The following is a 22680-nucleotide window of genomic DNA, read 5'->3' on the forward strand; positions in this document are numbered from 1 at the left end:
CGGTATTCATAATGCAATACCCATAGTGAATGAGCCAGTGATTGACTTGCACTTATAGAATATTAAATATTTTTTCATTTTGGTTTTTCTGTCTGACAGCAGCAGTGTGCAGGGTCAAAGACAGCTGGCCCCCCATGTCAGTGGTCTAGGATGGCCAGTGAAGCCACCAACATCCCAAGTCCTGTGGTGCGCCAGATTGACAAGCAATTTCTGATTTGCAGTATATGCCTGGAACGGTACAAGAACCCCAAGGTTCTCCCCTGTCTGCACACTTTCTGCGAGAGGTAAGCCTCCTTTGTGAGTGGAGAAGGGAGTTTCACAGGCTGACCTCCTATTAAAGGTTCTTTCCAGAATTCTCCAGTTACCTATGGGAGACAATAAATCGTTTGTGCTTCTGATAGATATCTAGAAACATAATCATGACTTGCCAATAATTTACTTTATTTCAAGTAATTACAAGTGGGCCAAAAAAACAGTCTAGTAGCTGTTTATTCATTTCCACAGGAGATGGAGCACTAAATATTTGAAGATTTTTTAAAAAAAATTTAATTTTCCCTTTGTTCTTTGTGAAACAATTTTTGCCAACCATAGTTCCCTCACAATGGACCTTTGGTGAGAGACAATTAAAAATCTGCCATTTCCTGCCATATAACAACTAGGTAAAAATATTTGCATGTATGAGGGGTTAGTTAAAAGGAGAGAGCCTCCTTCCAAAGATAATTCAAAAGACACACACTATTGGCACAGCTGAACATTATGATATTTCAGATGAAGAAAAAAACTATATATATGTAATAATTAGAAATTACCCGAATATACAATATGCTCTATATAAAAATACACGTTCTTATTTATCTTTCCTGAAATTTTTCCCATTGTGTTAATCATTTATCAGAATACACATTCCCTTCCACATAAGTAATTAAGCATAAAGATGCTGTTAGTAATTAGTGGCCTAATTTAAGTATTTCCCTAGTAAGGTTGTATATTTTTCTTAAAAACAAATATGGTAATTATATTTTGTAGCATTTTGTTAAATACATTTGCTACTATTATTTGATATACATAACTAGAATGCTTTGCCTTCTGTTATAGAATAGGAAATTGGTATTCCCAATGGCTTCAAATCAATGCCAACTACATCTACGATCCAATTTAACATAGAGTTGTTAACTGATTGAGTGTGCTTTGAGTTGGTTCACTTTGGAGGGTCTCAGTTGCAACAGAATAACCATGTCCTTGGTGGTGACGGGCGGAGAGAGGGGTGGATTTGTTATTGGTAGTTAAAGGTTGTTTGTTGGTTTGCTTTGCTTGCTTTGTTGTGGGTTGTTTTGGGGTCTTGTGTGTAATGTGTGGATATAGGGCTTTTGTTTGTCTGTTTTAGTAGTGGTACATAGGGCACCAATACTTCTTATTTTATTCATTTTATACTTTGGTTTAAGTACTTTGTGATTCATATTCCACAGTGGCTCAATGGAGAGTGGTTTTTTCCTCCTTGCTCAATCAGTGTAGCCAAAACACGAATTCCAGCTAATTGTCCATGTGTCCCTGGGCTCTCGTGGTAAGACCAGTATTTGATTTGCAGCAGTTGCCAGAGCCTGGAGCTCTATAAAGCACTGAGAGCCACTCCGTCTGAGCTGGCAGAGCTGCCCCATTCCCCAGTGTTCAGTGCCCAGGTGGTTGGTTTGGTTCCCATTTCCTTATTCTGACAGGTGAGAAGCAACATCTGGGCTGTCCCGAGGCTGCCCCCTACCCTCTCTGTTAGGTCTAGCCCAGCCCTCCTAGATAAGATAGAGGCGCTGTTCATTGAAATAGGAAGAAGGCACAGCTTGGGTGCAATCATGGGTTTGGTTTGGGACATGTTGAGTTTTAGAACCTGTGAGGCCTCTAAGGGAAATGTTAAGAAGGCAGTTAGTGTACTGACCTGAGGCTCAGAAGAGGTATGTGTGGAAAGAAATATAAACGTGGGAGTGTTATGCTTTAGGAAGGCACGTGGGTATAATATCCCAGGGAAGGAAGAGTGTTTACAGTAGAGCCTGGATTAACTCCAAACTGTATGGACTCAGTAGAAAAAAATAGAGCAGACAGGAGAACCAAGTGAGTGTGGTGTCATAAGCCGAGGGAAGATAACATTTCAAAGAAGTGAGGGTGGGGTGGAGCATGGCAGTCAAGCTTGATGAATGCCGCTGAGAAGTCTAGTAAGCTAGAATTCAAAAGTGTTTATTGGATATAGATGTCATTAGTGACTTAGCAAAGGCTGTTTCAGTTTTGGTATCAATTGAGCCCTAGCTACCTCTGGGACATAAGAAAGGTCAGTTAACCTACTTGATGTCAGTTTCCTCATCTGCAAAATATGGGATATGGGTGAAATCACTGGTTTTTGAATTCTGTTTGGTTGAGAAACTGGGAAACATTGTATAGTGTAGTTATTTAGAGTTTAGATTCTGGTACCAAATTGTCTTGGTTCGAACTCCTGCTCTGCCCCTGACCACCTAAGTCCCAGGCAAGTAACTTAGCCTCCCTCTGCCTGCATTTTGTCATGTCTAAAGGTGATCACAATAGTACCTACTTCATAGGATTGTTGGATGTACTTTGGATTTAGTGGTCAGTATATATGTTGGCCATTATTAGCAATACAGTTTGTCAATTAAATGAACTAAGTTGATGCCTGTCGAGGAGGGGCAGGAAGAGGTTGTGTTAGTGTAAGTCTGGGTATCCCACTCCTGCTTCAAAAAAACCACTTCCACTTTGATGCGGTTTTTATTAAAAAAAAACTATTTTTATTGATTTTGAGAGAGAGAGGAGGGGGGGACATCTATGTGAGAGAGAAACATAGATCAGCTGCCTCCTGCACGCCCTCTGCTGGGGATGGAGCCTGAAACCTGGGCATGTTCCCTGTCCGGGAATCGAAACTGTGGCCAACCGAGTCACACTGGCCAGGGCTGGATGTGTTTTCAGCAGCAGAGATCAACTTACAATTTTGTACATAAAAGGAGTTTCAACACCAACGAAAACATGTGACGTGTTTCTTCCAACGGTAAAAGTCCACAGATTCATGAACACCAGACCAGATACTCTAGACCACATTGCCTGGGATCTAACTGATGCATTAGGCCTGGAGTGAGACCTAAGGTTCTGCATTTCTTCCAAACTCCCTGATGAGGCCAATGCTAGCTGTCCACAGTGCACACTTGTGTGTGTGTGTGTGTGTGTGTGTGTGTGTGTGTGTGTGTGTGAAGGCTTTAGAAAACACCACCAAAGTCAATGGTATCACTCTTCTCTGGACAGGGCCAACGTGAGTACAGGTTAGCTCCTGGTTTCTGAAATATTCTTTTCAGTAAAGGAAGTTACAAAGACAGTTTCTGCAAAGTGGCCTGTGCAGTTGCTGAGAATGTGTGTAGTACCTGTGAGAAGTGGCAGTTCCGTTCCCTGAGCCCCACTGTGCTGACAGCCCTTGGCTTCTGCTTCTGCTTCTGCCACAGGTGCCTGCAGAACTATATTCCCGCCCACAGCTTAACCCTCTCCTGCCCCGTGTGCCGCCAGACCTCCATCCTGCCCGAGAAGGGGGTGGCCGCGCTCCAGAACAACTTCTTCATCACGAACCTGATGGATGTGCTGCAGCGAACGCCAGGCAGCAACGTTGAGGAGTCCTCCATCCTGGAGACGGTCACCGCAGTGGCTGCGGGAAAGCCCCTCTCTTGCCCAAACCACGATGGCAATGTAAGTCACTGCCCAGCAGCACGACTGCTTGATTTGGGTCGGCTTTGGGCACTCAGAGGTTCTACACGAAAACAGAACTCCACCCAGAAAAGGAGTCATTAAAAAAGATTTTTCCCAGCCCTCAGACTATTTTGCCTGCTTACTTTCTCTGACCCAATTATTTAAGTAATAAAATCGATCTTCACTCTGTCTACTGAGCACAGATTGTTGGTTTCCCCAGGAAAGCATGCCTGTCACTATTTGCATAAACATCTGTGTCATAAATTATGGATAAAGATTTAATAATAGATAAGTGCTGCAAATTGAGGATATTTATGAAAATGTGAACTACAATTCTTTATTTTTCTTGCAAGGGAAATTTTTCTCATGCTCCATTAGACTCCATTCCTTAGTAACAAAAAGAAGTTGAAGATATGTGAGTCTCTGATAATAGATTATAGATTATGAATTCCAAACATATTTCCTACTACTAGAAAGCACAGTACTGTTATAAACTCCGGGGGACCTACGTGTATCATCAGATAATTGGTTCACAATGGCTCTGTAACCCGGAGAGGCAGCATTGCATGGTGGCTGAAGGCACTGGCTTTGGAATCAGGCTCCCTGATTCAAATCCTGCTCTTCAACTTATTCTCTGTGTCCACTTTGACAAGTTGATCAAACTCTGTGTCTCAACTCCCCACCTACAAAAAGGAAGTAATAATAGTATTTACCCTGTAGAATAATTGGGATAATTAAATGTTTAAGTCATATAAAGCATAGAGTAAGCTCTTGATAAGTTACCCATTAAAATTATTTCTAACTAATAACTTTAGCCCCTTTTTTTCTTTATATGATGACCATTTCAAAAGTGTTTGAAACGGCTTATAATATAAGGCTCAGGTATAATAAAACCAATAAAGCAACAAGAGATTGTTTGAGCAAAGCACTTATTATTAGCTGTGACTAATGTTTATTTGCCTATCTTGTACCACTCTCTCTGCCCACTACGCTGCAGCTTCACTGGCCTGGAATTTGCCAAGTGTTTTCCCACCTCGGGGCCTGGCTGCTCTCTGTTTCTTATGCCTGGAATGCTCTTTGCCCTTTCTTGATGTGGCTAGCTCATTCTCACCCTTCTTGGGTCAGCTCAGATTTCTCCTACACAGGGTGGGCTTCTCTATCTGCACTCAGACAGGCCACCTCTGACACCCAGTTGCCCTCAATCACATCACTTCTTGATTTCCTTCCCAGCATTCCCCACGCTCTGCATGCCTTCATCTGTGTATTTGCTGACTTACTGATCTTCTGGCTTTCCTTTTAGAAAGTGAGCTCCAAGAGGGCAGGGACCATGTTCACCATTATACCTCTAGTACTGAGCACAGTATCTTATACATAGAAGTATGGAAATCATCGGAGACCAACCAGATGACCACAGGCAAAGGCTATGCGTTCCAAACTTGCTAAAACAGAGTCAGCCACCATCACTTGTGTTTTGGCAGAGATTCAAAGGCAGGCAGAAGAAGGGAAATGCTCAACAGTGGGAAAAGGGGAAGGCTTCAGGTATGCCCTGATGTGAGGCTATTGGCACGGGGAAGCTGGAGGTGGGCTAACTAGAAGGGGACATCTATGTGATAGGTTAAAGGCACTTTGGCTTTCTCTGATTGTCCTAAGTTGGGAGCAGAGACAAAAATTAGGGAACCTATTGGTAATCAAGTCCTAGCCATTTGGGGCCAGTTATTGCTGAAGTTATTGTTGAGCTTTTTGGATTGTTACTAGAGATAGCAGTCTGACTTCCTACAAATCTGACTTACAGCAGGCTGACTCCCTGGGCTGTTTATTATAGATATGGAATTGGTTTCCTGGCAGGTTGTAGGCCAGAGTTCTATTTTTATATATGGTCTGGCCATTGTCCATTTGTCCATTTGGTCTCTCAGAAGTCCATCAGTACCTATTTGTTGAATGAATGTGCCAGACCCTGTGCTTGGTTTCTTACATGCCACTTTGCAAAGTAGGTGTTAGTTACCTTCGTTTTATAGATGAAGAAACAGACTTGAACAGTTTAAGTCACAAATCTAATTGACATATCACAAAAGCTAAATGCAGAGGAAAGAGCACCCTGAGCTTTTTGGGAACCAAAATAAGAGTGACATCATGGATTACCTATCGTTATTTAATTGAAAGCGCACCAGACTATCAATCACTATAGGTTTTCTGCACACTGTACTCCATGGGAGAGTTACCATGTAAGTTTTGTAAAAGGAAGTTTAAATGGTGCTTTCAAAAGCAGTTTGAGTATTCTCCTCTGACCGTATCTCACACTGGCTCTTAGTGAACACTGAGACTGTCTCCTTCTGGAGCTCGCATTCTAAATACTAGTCTGAGAGGGTGTTTCTCTTAAGTACAAGTCCCCTTAGAGTGGTGTCCAGGCACGGAGCTCTCTGGAGGGCTGACTTCATTGGGGAGTAAAGGTTTAGAAACAGGAGACCTACTATAGACGCTAGTCTAAATTTGGGATGTAGAGGGAAATCATTTACAATGAGAAATAATGACAACTGGAATGATTAGGTCAACAAGTGAAGGCGAGAGTGTCGTGGAATTGAGGGAAGAGCTTGTGGCTCAGTGCAGCTAGAGAATGGAAGTGGGGCGGTGGGGCCGGAACACAGGTGCGCTGGAGAACGCAGGGCTGAGCCCGGAGAGGATGGGGAGAAACGGTGACTAGCTATGGATGTCCTTGAGAAGACGTTTCACCTAAATTCCATAAGCAATGGGAAAACATTAAAACCTTTAAACAGGAGACAAGTATTTTAGCAATATTATGGAGGAATGGAGTAGCAGAGATGGGAGGCTATGACACCAATTCTGAATTTATTGGGTTGTCCAAATGAGAGATGCTAAGGGACAGAACAAGAATAGCATCAATGGACTTGGAAAAGAAAAGATGACTTTCAGAGAAAGAGTACTCTCTTTCCCTCCCTCCCTCCCTCCCTCCCTCCCTCCCTCCCTCCCTCCCTCCCTCCCTCCCTCCCTCCCTCCTCCCTCCCTTCCTTCTTTCCTTCCTCTTTCCTCACCAGAGGATACTTTTTTCCATTGCTTTTCAGAGAGAGAGGAAGGGAGAGATAAAGAGAAACATCGATATGAGAGACACACATTGATTGGTTGGTTGCCTCCTACATGAGCCCTGACCAGAGCTGGGGATCCAGCCTGCAACCAAGGTATGTGCCCTGGGCTAGAATCAGGCTCCGGACCCTTCAGTTAGCTGGCCAACGCTCTAACCACTGAGAAAACCCTCCTAGACAGATAAAGGGTACTCTTTCAATTGAGAATCTGCCTCCCCAAAATAAAAAGGCATATGGTAAAATCTATTCAACTAAGCTATTAAAATTGTGAGAATTTGAGCAGTTAAAATTGGTCATATATTAAAAACAGTATATTTTCTGATTGTGTAAACCAAGGTCTTGCACCACAGTGCACTCAAATTACATTAGTAACATGTTATAGAAGAAATCCAAATCTTTTAAAAAAGCTCACAATCACTTAGTCAAAGGAAAAAATAGCAAAATTAGACTACAAAATATGGGAAGTGGAAGCCTTATCTATTAAATGTATAAGATAAGGTCAAATCTGTACTCAGGAAATTTTATAGGTTTAGGTATTTTCCTTTATTTAAAAAAGAGTTCAATTTTAAAAGTTAGGAAAAACAACAAAATAAATATATGGGACACAAAAGAAAGAAAGTAATAAATTTAGAGAGTTTGAACATAAATCAAGTAGAATAAATCTAAAAGCTGAAATAATTTGACATCTTATAAAGCAGTAAAAGAAAAATATAAATCAAATTAGGACTAATAAAGAGATATCAGTACAGATAAAAATATTTTTAAATGAGCAAATCAATTCTATTTGCTAAAGGCTAATAAGTTGAAAGTCTGAATGAGTGGATGATTATCTAGGAAATTAGAAATGATCAAGAAAACTTGAGTAGACTGATAATCTTGAAAGAAACTGGTAAAAGTTAATTTAAAACTGAATTCCTTCAAATAATATCATATAAAACAGATATGATTCATAGTGTGTATATTGTGGCTCATAAGGAGATAGAAAGCTCCCCAATTCACTGAAGATATACTCATAACCCGGACACGGAAATCTAATAAGGCAAAACAAGAAGAAAAGTATTGATCATTCAGTTTATGAAAGTAGCTGTAAAATTCTTAATTAAAATACCCCGTCGAATTCTTACAATATAAGAACACTTAAAAATTAAGAAAAATATGAGCATTACAAAAGAAAATGGGCAAAGAACTAGAAGATTCACAAGGGATATATAAATGGTTATATATATCCATTAACCACATGAAAAAAAAATGCAGAGCTTCACAAATAGGCAAATCTTCACAAACCAGCCACAAGTTTAAAAAAAGATAATAACCAGTGTTGATGAGGATATGGTGAGACATTTTCCTATCCTGTGGGCAGGAGGGTAAGTTGCTCTTCAGAAAGTTTATATCAATTTGACAAAATGCAGTGAGTGTTTCACACAACTTCTTATCCTTTATTCTAGGAATTCCACTAATAGAAAAGTTCTAAGGCAATAGCTAGAGATGAGAATGAAGATTTGACATAAGGATGTTAATTGAACACTTTATATTAATGTAAAAATTGGAAATAATCTAAATGTGCAATATTAGGGAAATGATTAAATTATGGTTAGTCCATACAACTGATTATTGGGTAGCCATTAAAACTGGTGTTTTGGTAACAAATGACCTTTATGCCAATATGTGAGTATGCTTGTATGTTTAGTTTGTTTTTTAATTAGTAGGACTGCAGTATACATGCAGTATAGAAAGAAGAAGGGTATTCTAGGCAGAAGGGACAAAGTGGCAGAGAGAATAGAAGTGCAGAGACTGTCATTCTCTACGTGATCTCAGAGTTCCGGGAGCCAGGAAGTTGTGGGTGATGGACAGAGAAGTAAAAGGCCTTAGAGGGCACTGGATGCCACTTTAGGGAACTTGGGTCTGTCCTAAGTCATAGGGAACTATTAAAGGATGTTAAGTATTGAAATGCCCAGGTAAGATTTGCATTTAGCTCATTGCAGAGTTGCTAGAGATGTGATGGGGGAGGGGAGGGTAGATTCAAGGGGATGAGCCAGAGGTCAGGGGAAACCACTTGGAAGCCTCCTGGAATAATCCACAGAGGAGACTGATCCAGAGCAGCTGGAGCAAGATTGGAGAAGTGGGCAGTGTAGGAGTTGGTCGGCTGGGTGCACTGGTGGGGTCAGCATGACTCTCAGGTGACTCGTTTGGATGCCTGTGTAAGCAGTGGTGCAACCAACTGAAACAGAGGTTGACTCTTTAAAATGGCTATGAATTTTTATAAAGTGGCACTATCAATCTCAGAGAAACTTTGGAAAGATATTGGAAATATCTTTGGAAATATAGTTAGTGCCTGAAGGACAAATAGAAAAGAATTCCCAAAGATGCATTTCCTGAGCATGCCTCGCAATAGAGACCCTTGGTTGCCACAGGCTGCTGAGCAGAAACTCTCTCAGAGAGGCTAATTTCAGCTAAATCAAAGAATCCTTTAGGTTAAAACTTACTTTCTACCAAATGCATCACATCAAGTCACACTAAAAATGAATCTGTCCAAAGAGTTTGATTCTCCTTAAAGGGAGTAAAGCTATTTCAAATATGTTTTGAGCACTTTCTCAACGCTGGGTCACTATGATTCTTTGGAATCATAAAATTTTTAAACCAGCAAGAGGCCTTGGAAAATTAGCTGCGTGCCTTGAAACATTCTATTGTTTCATTGTAGATTGTCGGAGTTCACTGCTGCTGCTTTGAAAAAATGGGGGTCTTCATTGCATATTCAAGTCAAATGCATGAGATATTACAGATAAATTGCTGCAGTTAATTGCCCTGGGTAAATCTTTAAAAACATTTCAAGCGTCTGAAGGTTAATAAAATCCGGTAATTAACAATAAAGCAGGATGTTGCCGTCATAAACTGCCTGGCGCTGATTAGTACATGTGGATGAAAGCCTGTCATTCACTTTAAGTGCTGTGATACAATCTGTCTTCTAATTAAACTGCCTTGGCTGCACTGTCCAAATACAAAGAAAAATGGGACTAGCGGTCAGTGGTTTAAGAGGTTCTTTGCATGTAAAGCAGACATTTGAGCTCATGCCTTGCAGTCCCAGAACACGAATGATCATTAAACCCTCTTTTTGCTTGCTTAGGACTTGCTAACAAGTATGTTAAGAGGTACAAAGGAGAGATCCTCATTAAGAATGCCCTGCCAGTAACAGGTCCCCACTTCCAGAAGCCTCAGGGTTGGCTGCATGGCTCTGACTACACATTCCAGCAGTTAGTAATGTGCACGGCCCTGGTCATCTTCTCTTCTGATGAGCACAAATGGTGACTATTTGTCAACAACAGTAAGCTCATCCTAGCCTCTGGCCCACCCCCGGGAGCACCAGCCTCATCTCACTCAGGATGGATGAGCTCAGCTGAGTCTCACACCTCACACAATTAACTCTCAGTCTGAGTCAAAGCTGTCAAAACCCAAACACAAGCATTTGAGAATGACTAATTGTTGACACTTGGAAATGATTTCAGGGCCTTTGCTTCCCAAGAAACATTTACAGTACTGAATCAGCAACAATAACCCAGGTCTGCTGTCTCTTCAAAGCAATCAAATTAAAAAAAAAATTGAGGTAAAATTCACATAGCACAAAATTCACATTTTAACAATTTTAAAGTGTACAATTTAGTGGCTTTTAGTACATTCAAAAGATTGTGCAAACATCACCACTATCTAATTTCAGGTCTTTTTTGTTATTCCCAAAAGAAACTCTATACCCATTAAGCTGCCATTTATTTACCCACCACCACCTACCCATAACCCCTGGCAACCATCAGTCTGTGCTGTCTCTCTGGATTTGTCCATATGGACACTGAATATAAATGAAATCTTACATTCAATATGTAGCTTTTTGAGTCTGGCTTCTAGCACTTATCATAATGTTTCAAGGTTCATTTAGATTGTAGCTTATATCAGAACTTCATTCCTTTTTTATGACTAAATAATACTCCACTGTCTGGATATACCAAAATTTGTTTATTTCTTCATCACTTGATGGACATTTGGGTTGTTGCTACTTTTTGGCCATTGTGAATAATGCTGTGAACATTTGTGAACAAGTTTTTGTGTGGACATGTTTTCGGTCCTCTTTGGTATATACCTAGGACTGAAATTGCTGGATCATATGGTAATTCTGTGTTTAACTTCTGAGGAACCATCAACTGTTTTGGCAGCAGCTGCACCATTTTACATTCCTACCAACAAAATATGAGAGTTCAAATTTTCTACATTCTCACCGACACTTGTTATTAACTGACTTTTTGAGTCCAGCTATCCTAGGTAGCATGAAGCAGATCTTGTTTCCTACAATTTTGCTGAATTCATTTGTTTGTTCTAATTGTATGTGTGTATTTAGAATTTTCTGTATATAAAATTATGTCATCTCTGAATACAGAAATTTTTACTCCTTCCTTTACAATTTAAATGCATTTTATTTCTTTTTCTTGCCTAAACGCCCTGGGTAGAACTTCCAGTACATTGTTGAATAGAAGCGGCAAGAGACATCCTTGTCTTGTTCCTGATCTTAAGTATGATATTAGCTGTGAGTGTTTAAAGATGCCCTTTATCAAGTTGAAGCAATTTCCTTCTGTTTCTAGTATGCTACATGTTTGTTTGTTTGTTTGTTTTTATCATGAGAGGATGCATATTGTCAGATGCTTTTTCTGCATTAGTTGAGATGATCCTGTGGGTTTTTGCCCTTTATTTTACTAGTGTGATGTATTACATATATTGATTTTTGTATGTGAACCACCCTTGCATTCCTGGGATAAATCTCATTTAGTCATGATATAATCCTTTTAATAGTCAGCTAGATTCAGTTTATTAGTATTTTGATAAGGATTTTTGCATCTGTTCATAAGGGATGTTAGTCTGTAATTTTCTTTTCTTGTGATATATTTGGCTTTGGTGTCAGGGTATGACTGGCCTAATAGAATGAGTTAGGAAATGCTCCCTCCTCGTCACACATTTTTGAAGAATTTGGAAGGATTGGTGTTAATTTTTTGTTTGGTAGAATTCATCAGTGAAACCATCTGGTCCTGAGTTTTTCTTCAATGGAAGTTCTTTGAATATTGATTCACCTCTTTACTTATGATAGGTGTATTCAGATTTTTTATTTCTTCTTTGAGTCCCTTTTGTTAGTTTGTGTGTTTCTAACAATTTGCCCGTTGTATCTAGGTTAGTAGGTTTCTTGGTATACAACTGTCCATAGCATTCTGTTCTCAATTTTGTTGATCTTTACAAAGAACCAACTTTTGGTTTCATTGTTTATCTCTATTGTTTTCCTATTCTCAATTTTATTTATCTCCACGCCAATCTTTATTTCCTTTCTTCTGCTTGCTTTAAATTTAGTTTGTTCTTTTTTCTAGTCCCTTAAGGTAGAAGCTGAGGTTATTACTTGAGATGTGCTTTTTAATGTAGGCATTTACAGCCATAAATTTTGCTGTGAGTACCATCTCTCATACGTTGTGGTGTGTTGTTTTCATTTTTATTCATCTCAAAGTATTTTCTAATTTCCCTTGTGATTTCTTCTTTGATTCATTATTTGCTTAAGAGTATGTTAGCTAATTTCCACATTTTTGTTAATTTCCCAGATTTCCTTCTGTTACTGATTTTTAATTTTATTCCATTGTGCCCAGAGAAGATACTTTATATGATTATGATTTCAGGTTTTTTTTACATGTAGTGAGACTTTTGTTACCTAATATATGGTTTATTCTGGAGAATGTTCCATGTTTACTTGACAAAAATGAAAATTCTGTTTTTGAATAGAGTATTCAATACGTGTCTGTTAGGTCTGGTTGGTGTATAATGTTCAAGGTCTTTATCTCAATTGATTTTCCATCTAGTTGTTTTATCATTATTAAAAGTGGAGTTTGAAATCTCCAACCATTATTGTTGTACTGTTTGTTTCTCCCTTCAGTTCTGTCATATTTTGTTTCATATATTTTGAGGATTTGTTTTTGGGAGCATATTTGTTTATAATTGTTATATTTCTTGATGGATTGACTATCTTATCATTACATAATGTCCTTCTTTTTCCGTTAAAGCAACTTTTGTTTCAAAGTCTGTTTTGTGTGATATAGGAATAGGTAGGTACTCCAGCTCTCTTTGGGTTACTATTTGCATAGAATATCTTTTTCCATATTTTTACTTTCAACCTATGTGTGTCTTTGGATCTACTGTGAATCTCTTATAGACAGCATACAGTGTACTCATTCAGCAGTGTTACTAAACACATGCTATGTGCACAGAATTACCTAGGCTCTGGGTGAGAGAGTTCCTGTGCTCAGTAATCTAAAATCTCATAAATATTTAATAAATGGAACATGAATAAAAGTTCTTTGGTGGGTGCATTCACTTTTTGAAAATCCACCCATCTGCATTGGTATTTATGCCATTTTCTGTATGTGTTTCACTTCAAGGAAAAGATCCCCCAAAGTGCTCTAGGAATTCAAAATTGGAAGAAATTATTTTCAGCTGAGTTAATAATGGGACTGCCTTCACAAGGAAACTAACTTTCAGGCTTTATGTTATACTGTTACTGAGAGTCAAAATAATTAGGATAAGGTCGTTTTATTTTCAGGTAAGCAGGCAATATCTGACTTCTTTGTGCATATTAATTTACTGAATCCTCATAGCACCCCTATGAAGTAGGTGACTGTTGTTGTCTCCATTTGATAGAGGGAAAAATGAGACACAGTGAGGTTACATAAGCAGTGAAGCCAGGTTGCAAACAGCTCAGCCCAGCTCACCTCTTATCCAAAGAGCAGCAGTTCTCAAAGTGTAATTCAGGATTCCTCAGTGGTGCCAAGACCCTTTCAGAGGTCAAAACTGTATTTATATAATACTAGGCCACAAGGCCAAAACTGTATTTATATAATACTAAGATATTTGGGTCCATCTGGATAACCAGCATAATTGTCCCATCTCAAGATCCTTAAGTTATTCATATCTGCAAGTCCATTTTGCCATATAAAGTAAACACATTAACAGGTTCCTGGGATTAGGATGTGGACATCTTTGGGGGGCCATTATTCAGGCTACTAACATCTGCTTTGCTAAGTGTTCTTTTAGCAAGTCTGCATCTCTAATGGTAATCATCTATGCAATTCTGTGCTATTGGGGCTTCCATATCTACCCTGCTCACACCTCCTGGAAGGGACAGTGCAAGTATCACATGACTCCACTCTCTTTGGCATGGCAACCCTTGATGAATAGTGGATCTATATTCTGGTTAATGACCTATTGTTCCATTGAATTGCCTTTTACCGGCCAGTAATTTAGTTCTAGAGAATGTGGATGAAATTATACAGGGACTATAGCTAGTTGATGATAGTTTATTTTTTCCTGGGGACAAACTTTTTATTTATTTATTTATTGAATTTATTGGGGTGACATTGGTTAATAAAATTATATAGGTTTCAGGTGAATGCCATTCTTCTGGTAACTTTTTTGTTTTGCAAAACATAGTCACTTTTTATAAATTATATTATTCACGTTACTATCTAATGGGCTTATAATTGCTTTTAATAAATTAATATTTAAACTTTTTCTGTCTCAATTTAAAGTGATAACTATAGGTATAACTCACATAAACAAAAGCACTTTGCAGTCCTCAATAATTTATAAAGAGTGTAAAGGGATCCAGTGTAAAAGGATCCAGAGACAAAAGTTTGAGCACCACAGCCCACACTGTTCTGCCTTAGAGGGGTGGTCACAGAAAGTTGGTCTGTGACCAGAGCAGCAGCTTTAGAGTCCGATCTGCTTCTGTCTGGGACCTGGCACATAAAAGTTTACCTTCCTTTTCTCCTGTGAAACTGGACTTAATTTTGCCGACATCCTGGGGAGGCTGTGAGAATTAAATGGGAGAATGCAAGTAAAGGCCTGGTGCATAGTAAGCACTAGGTCAGTGGCACTGGTCCTGGAATTGTTCTCTTGTCACCCACAGGTGATGGACTTTTACTGCCAGTCTTGTGAGACCGCCATGTGTCGGGAGTGCACTGAGGGGGAGCACGCGGAACACCCCACAGTGCCCCTCAAGGACGTGGTGGAGCAGCACAAGGCCTCGCTCCAGGTCCAGTTGGACGCTGTCAACAAAAGGTGGGTACATCTCCAGGCTCCCAACTGGCTGCCTCTGTGGCAGGCTTGGCCTCAGGGTCTCTTGTCTCAGTGGGATAGTAGGTTCCTGTCACCTAAATAAATTATTTGATCGTGGATCTGTAGTCATAGACTAGTGATTGGAGGGTCATCCCCTGCCCCTTGGTAAAATCCCCCTTTATGTTATGAGTGGTGGCATTTTTGTTTTAGTTCCTTAGTATGATTAGAAATAAAATACACTCTAGGCAAATGCTCTCAGGAGATCTCTAAAATCTGTAGGAGAAACGAGGCTCTCTGAAGAGCCTTTCTTATCTGCTGTTCTTGACGTACTTACAGGCCCGTTGTGTCTCCTGTGACTGGCTCCTCTCTGCTTTAGCCCAGCAAAATGATACTGAGCAGTAAATGCTCCATTTTCCTCATGTTTCCCTGCGTCCAGGCCCTATTTTTGGCATGGAATTGAAGGAACAGAGTAGCTGTGTGATGCATGAAAAAGACCGAGGAGGGGAAATAGCCGAAAAGAAATCTCTTCACCAACAGTTGTAATGAGAAAAGGTGGTTGTTCTATACTAATTAAAAGGACTTGGAAACTTGCAAGAAGTTTCCAGGGAACTCTTGAGTTAGGATAAGTATTTCGTGTGATTGAGAAAAAAGGTACAGCTATATCCTTAGAACAGTTGTTCTTAGCCATAGATACTTATACACTCCTCCCCCCATCCCAGGGGCATTTAGCCTTGCCTGGAGACAATTTAGTGTCATAACTCTGGGGGGGGGGGGAGAGGAAGAGGGAGAGGGAGTGCTGTTGGCATCTGGTAGAGGACAGGATGCTGGTAAACATCTGTAATGCACAGCACAGTCCCCTGCAACAAAGAATTCTCTGGCCCAAAATATCAAGTCAAGGTTGAGAAAACCTGGTTTAGAGTGTGAGGAAAAGACATGGGGTTCGGAGAGCTTCAAAGCTTTGTACCATCCATTATTAAAGTCAATGACTGAGGTAGATTGAAATAGACATGGACCCTCAAAGCTTTCTCCTCTCTCAAAGGCTGTAATTATGCCTTAATTCATTTTATTTTGTTATTCTTAAAGATGATAAGTACATAAAGTGGTTTGTTTGGTTTTTACAAATTAAAGTGTTTAGATTTTTTTTTTTTACTATTCCTAGGTTGATGTTAAATAATAATGATCTTTAACAACTGTCCTCCAGGCTCCCAGAAATAGATTCTGCTCTTCAGTTCATCTCAGAAATCATTCATCAGTTAACCAACCAGAAGGCCAGCATTGTGGATGACATCCATTCCACCTTTGATGAGCTCCAGAAAACTTTAAACGTGCGCAAGAGCGTGCTGCTTATGGAACTGGAGGTCAACTATGGCCTCAAACACAAAGTAAGACTCCAGCTGTTCCTGCAGATATCCTGGAAGAGACCTGATGTCTGGGGCACTTCATGGCACACGCCACTGTGTTCTAATAGCAGCAAAGGGGACTCAAATGGATCCATAAGTGTCACTGTTGCACAGTAAACAGTTTTCATTTAATGGCATATCCAGCTATTTTTTTTTTCCTTCCTGTTTTCAGCAAAACTCGAATTCTGTTACCTTAAGTCCCAATTTATAATTTGACACAAGGCAAGGCTGAATATGAAGTAAAGCTTTCAGGATTTAGGGTTAAACTGGGTTGTTTTTCTTCCTTAATTATAAGGTCTCTTAATTGCTCTCTCACCCACACCAACCTGTTAGTCAACTTCAAAGTGAGTCTCGACTGCAGCCTTTGTTTAACTCTGCATGTTGATCTTAAAACCAGGCATGAAAAGCTTCTGAGATTCAGGCGTGAAGAGTTTTCATTCCTCTGGTTTCTGTTCCTTTGAGAGGTGACAGGGGAGCTTTGGACATTAAGGAAAGATACTGAATAATGAATATTTCAGATGTCAAGCATGACAGTCTGTTTGCTAAGCTCTGGGTGGTGACGCTTCTGCTGGGTGCTATCAAAACACATGACCCAAGAAATATGCGTGTGGGAGAAACAGGGCGAGGCGGAACGGAAAGAGAAGGCCCTGGGAATGCAGTGTAGGATGATGCATTAGAACCGGGTTCACTGAGTGAAATTAAACACCCCTTGCTCGGAGCCGCGGGCGTGGGCAGGGGCAGAACCGGGCTCTGGCCCGGGGAGGGCTCTGCCCCTGTGCGCGCTGTGCGTCTTAGTGGTGCAGCTGCTGCGCTGCAGGAAGCACTCACCCGGCTGCGTTTTCCCTGCAGGTCCTGCAGTCGCAGCTGGACACTCTGCTCGAGGGCCAGGAGAGCATTAAGAGCTGCAGCAACTTCACGGCGCAGGCCCTCAACCATGGCACGGAAACGGAGGTGCTGCTGGTGAAGAAGCAGATGAGCGAGAAGCTGAACGAACTGGCCGACCAGGACTTCCCACTGCACCCGCGGGAGAACGACCAGCTGGATTTCATCGTCGAGACCGAAGGGCTGAAGAAGTCCATCCACAACCTCGGGACCATCTTAACCACCAACGCCGTCGCTTCCGAGACGGTGGCCACGGGCGAGGGGCTGCGGCAGACCATCATCGGGCAGCCTATGTCCGTTACCATAACAACCAAGGACAAAGACGGGGAGCTCTGCAAAACGGGCAATGCCTACATCACCGCGGAGCTGAGCACGCCCGACGGCAGCGTAGCGGACGGGGAGATCCTGGACAACAAGAACGGCACCTACGAGTTTCTGTACACCGTGCAGAAGGAAGGGGACTTCACGCTGTCCCTGAGGCTCTACGACCAGCACATCCGAGGCAGCCCGTTCAAGCTGAAAGTGATCCGGTCGGCCGACGTGTCGCCCACCACCGAGGGCGTCAAGAGGCGCGTGAAATCCCCGGGAAGCGGCCACGTAAAGCAAAAAGCTGTGAAGCGCCCCGCGAGCATGTACAGCACTGGGAAAAGAAAAGAGAACCCCATCGAGGACGATCTGATCTTCCGAGTGGGTAAGGAGGCGGCGCCGCGCCTGCAGGCGGGGGTTGCTTAGCTTAAGGGCGACCCGGCAGAGTGGCTGCAAAGAGGAGCCCTGCAGGTCAGAACCTACCTGAAGGTGTTGGGGAGGCCGGTGTATTTTATTTGGTGACCTGTATGCGGTCTCTTTCTCTGGAGACGTTAGGATTTGTTTTCCTTCCTCCCTTTTCCTCCCGGTCCCACCCAACCTTCCTCCCTGCCTCCCCTCCCTGCCCCCCCCTTTTAAATACACAATGCTGCATGTTTACTGTAGAAAATTAGAAACTGAAAATAAGCAACAAGAGAATTAGAAAAATAACAGCACTCATAACCTGGCAATTTTAAAGGAATGTTGGCAGTCGTTTACCTCCCTATAGGAATGTCTTTGGAGCTCTGCCTAACACAAAGGCAGAGAGATTGTTCTATCAGATAGCCTAACCCAAAGGCAGAGATTGTGCTATCAGATAACCTTCAGTTTCTCTGAATCCCAGCTCGGGCTGTGGTGTGGGGAGAGGGCATGATGCTCCCGGGTCACTGCTTCTGCGCTACTGTGAGGGCTGGGGGTGGGGGCAAGTTGTGGTCACCTCCAGTGTGTTCACTGGAGAGCAGCCCCCAAATGGGGGTGGGTAGAAACCCGGGAATGGAATGGGGTTAGGGTGGAGTCAGAAGGCTCCGAATGAGCCAAAAGATTGGGGTATGCAGATAGCCCATTCCTTTTCTGATTTATTGCCTCTGATTTTTTTTTTTTAAATAACAGAACAAAAGTTTATTGAGACTTTTTAAATACAAAACAAAAATTTATTGAGTCTAATGTTATTTTTAGCTGTTTATTTTCTCATTAGAAAGGAAACGATGTAAACAAACAATTTGATAATTCTTAAGAAAAAGAGTCTGCGTTTTAGTTATGGTATCCAAAAGTAGCTCCAGCCTGCTTCTCTTCTGCCTTTCCAGTCCTTATTGCAGTATCTCTAAAAGGGTGCTGCCCCATCTATTAACTGACACATGGAGAAAAACAATTCTGTGGTTCAAATATATTGGGGAAACCTTAGCGTAAGTGAAGGAAACATGTATATATTTTTAATTGTAGAACCTGTAGAATCTGCTGATGTGCACTTTAAGTCTCCAAGGCAGGGGAGGGATAACAGGTAGCACTTCCAGACTTTTCTGACCATAGACCTTTTTCCGTGGAATATCTTGGGGAAACAAGTCCTTGGAACATTCCTGGGCAAAGCTGCCCTAATACTTTAGGCTGAATCTTGGTGAAGACCATGACATGATATGTCAGTTGCCTGCTCAGAGCATGGAGCCCAGGTAACAGTCACTGGCCATTTGTGCAGTGTGGGTACAGAAATTGTTTATCCACCCACCAAAGCAGAGTGGGCGAGCTGGGATGGGCACAGGATTGGGAGCCTCCCAGGTGTGCTTCTCTGGTTCTGCCACTTGCTTGAACCTTGAGCAGGTTTCTCAGGTTCCCTGGGCTTTAGTTTCCATGTCCATCAAGTGAAAGTACAAATATCTGCTTCTGGGAGCTGTTCTAAGTTCCGAGAGTAGTGCCAGGCATGTAGGAGGAGCTAAATAAATGAAAAGTATTGTTTTTGCACATGCAATTAAGGTTGTTAGATTTTACCTACTACCTTCTTAAGAAACTTGGCCAGCTGCTGCCCATTGATCTCCTGCGTTAAGAACAAACTTAGTCTCAAATTCAAAACCCCCTACCACTAGCCAAAGGACCCTGGTCTACTTGCCTAGACAGTGTGTATGTAGAGTGGAGAAAGGCTCAGACCCTGTTCTGATTCTGGCCCTGATTCTCTTTGCCAACTGGGCAACTGACTTACCTTTTCTTAACCTGGTTTCCTCCTCTGCAAATCAAACGGAATAAAATATTACCTAACTCTTAAGGTTGTTGTGGGGTTGGAAGAGAGAGAGTTCTTGTAATATGGCTGCCACTTGTCTGTGTATAGTAAGTGCTCAGTTCATGGTAGATAGTGTTTTACTATTGTTATTATCAATCATCATCATCTCCACCTGTGATTCTCCTGAGTAAAAAGATACCTTTTTTAGGGGTATTTCCCTCCAACTATGTTGACTTTGAATTCCCAGCTCCCACCCTATGGGGAAGGGGATCTGCCCTCTCTCCCATCCTGCCCACTGAGAAATGCAACCATAGTGATTCAGACACTGGTAAGAAGGTGTTTACATGTTTAAACACTTGTAAAGTGCTTAGAACAGTGCCTGGCAAACAGCACTGTGTCCAAGTTTATCCATGAAGTAAGGATGCTGTCTTAGTTTGCTCTGGCTACCATAAAATACCACAGACTGGGTGGCTTAAAAAACAGAAATGTATTTTCTCACATTCTGGAGGATGAAAGTGCAAGATCCAGGTGGCGGCAGGGTTGGTTCCCTCGGAGGCCTCTATCCCTGGCTTGCAGGTGGCCGCCTTCCTGCTGCTTTGTGCTCACATGGCTGTCTTGTGCATAGGTGCCCGAGTGCTTCCTCGTCTTATAATGACACCAATCACATTAGATTAGAGCCTCACCCTAATGGCCTCATTTTAAGTTAATCAACTCTTTAAAGACCTTATCTCCAAATACAAATAAGATTATAAATTACTTCAGGTCAGGGATGTTGTCTTTAACCACTTATAATCTCCAACAATACTCAGAGGAATATTTTGCATAAGTACTTTGCCCCATTTGAAATAGGATCAAGTCCTGATTTAACCTCTTGATCACCACTGTCAGGTCCCAGTTTCCAGGCCCAGGGGCACCTAGACCAGACAATAATGCACTAAACTCAAGGGCAATCATTCACATGTATGGAGCTATGCTAGGTAACATCAGATGGTGCTGGCCTTTTAAAAATTTGTCTTTTCAACATGTACACTATTGGGAGCAAATGGGTAGAGCTTATATTAATAATTAGAAGAGTTTGACTTTCTTTAACAGTTTTTTTGTTTTAGAACTTCACATTTCTTTGTATAGTCAAGCTATTAAGTGCATGATAATAGACATTCATGATTTGAACAGCCCCTTTGTGTATGAGTTAAAGCCTGCCACATATAATCCATAATTCATTGAAACTCCACTGCATGTCTGAGGTGGCCACCATGGTTCTGCTGTTGTGTGGCACTGATTTTTTGCTTAAACATTATAAATTTATAAAGATTATAAATTACTTCAGGTCAGGGATGATGATTATAATACATGTGTTAGGGTTCATTCAACAACCCTAAATAACATGTACTTATGTTGTATATTCATGAAAGTGAATCATCACTTTTTGGGTGATATAAAAGACTTTGGGAGGTAAATTTGACTCAAATTTTCACTTTCCTCACCAATTATCCAGCCTCCTGGTTAGATGTGACTTTGTCTTTTGAGCACCTACTATGTGCCAGGCACTTGACTGAGTTGTGGTATAAAAAGAGGGGTGAGATTCTCACTTTGACCTAGAGGAAGCACAGTCCAGAAGGAGACAGACATGGAAAAAATGTACCTTCAGTATGAATCAAGGCGCAGAAGCTGGGGTGGGGTGGGAGAGGATGCTAGCAGGCAGTGGGGAGCTAAGGCTCCTGGAGATGACATTGAAACCTAAGCTGGTTTTGAAAGAGAGTCTGTCTGATGGAAGGAGGAAAAGGGTGGTTTTAGATGAAAGAAAAGCAGGTACAAAGACATAAAGGTGAGAAACTGAGCAGTTCAAGGAACTGTAAATGATTCCATCGTCCTGGAACATCAAAGGAAGTGAGATAGAAGCAGAGAGGAGGCTGTGTTTCCTCGATTAGGAGCTGGGACTGTGTTCTCTGTTCCTTTGTTTCTCAGAGTGTGGTTCATAACCACTTGAATTCCTCAGGAGCTTGTTAAAAATGAGAATTCCAGGATTCTAAACAGCATTTTCAGAATCAGGATCTCTGGGAGAAGGGCCAGGAATCTGCATTCTGTCAGCTCTGGTGACGCTTATGCACATTGAGGTTTCAGAACCATCGCTACGTGGGTGATAGGGAAGCACTGACCGGTGTAATGTAGTGTAGCGACTTACCGAGATATTATCTACAGAGAGCCTGGGGACATTATAGGGAGCGCTATTGGAACTGTCTCCAGGAAACGGAACTGCTTTCCATTGCAGTAGTTCACGTGAGCCAGAATTAAGAGTGATGCTATGGCATAGAGAGGAAATATCAGATTTATAAGATTCTTAGGAGCAAGAAGGCAAGACTTGGTGACCAAATCCAGCGTCTGGCTGTTTGACTTGAGTGCGGCGGGGGTGTGAGGCAGGAGAGTGAGTGATGATTAAGGCTGTGGACTCTGAGACCAGACCTCCGGGCTCCAGCCCAACACTGCCGTTTTCTTCTTATCTGTGCAATCTTGGGTAAATTACCTCGCCTCTCAGTGCCTTAGTTTCCTCCACAAAATGGGGATTAAAAAAACACACCTACCTAATGGGGGTTGTGCAGGTGAGGATAGAATGAATGAATGTACAAAAGGTCTTAGAATAGTGCCGGGCACTGAATACTTTCAGTACGTTTTAGAGGGGCAAAGTAGGTAATATTGGTTAACATACCCATAGTGTAGCACAGAAGCAATAGTTAACCTAAGGAGCTAAGCACATGGTAAGTGAAGAGCTCAAAAGCCTGATTGCCTCATTCTGATCCCCAGCCTGCTGTTCATTAGCCGTATAATTTAATGAAAATTATTTGACCTCTCTGTTTAACTTTTTCATCTGTAACATGGGGATGATCTTAACACATGTGTCACTCGGTGAGGATTA

At 41.5% G+C, this 22680-nt stretch overlaps 1 protein-coding gene across 8 annotated transcripts in view; it reads left to right on the plus strand.

Moving 5' to 3' along the window:
• TRIM2 (tripartite motif containing 2) overlaps positions 1-22680 on the plus strand; it is a 125813-nt gene that overhangs the window by 78411 nt on the left and 24722 nt on the right. For 4 of the 8 annotated variants that reach the window (XM_081137484.1, XM_081137478.1, XM_081137481.1 and 1 more), the window contains exons 2-6: positions 100-284; positions 3483-3720; positions 14791-14942; positions 16141-16321; positions 17189-17912. In XM_081137484.1, the coding sequence (XP_080993610.1) occupies positions 151-284; positions 3483-3720; positions 14791-14942; positions 16141-16321; positions 17189-17912 (1429 nt within the window). In that variant the 5' untranslated portion in view covers positions 100-150. The remainder of the gene's footprint in view (positions 1-99; positions 285-3482; positions 3721-14790; positions 14943-16140; positions 16322-17188; positions 17913-22680) is intronic. The other 4 variants (XM_081137479.1, XM_081137483.1, XM_081137485.1 and 1 more) reach the window with 1 other exon arrangement.

Source organism: Miniopterus schreibersii (assembly GCF_964146895.1).
Source record: "Miniopterus schreibersii genome assembly, chromosome: 4".
Classification (NCBI taxonomy): Eukaryota; Metazoa; Chordata; class Mammalia; order Chiroptera; family Miniopteridae; genus Miniopterus; species Miniopterus schreibersii.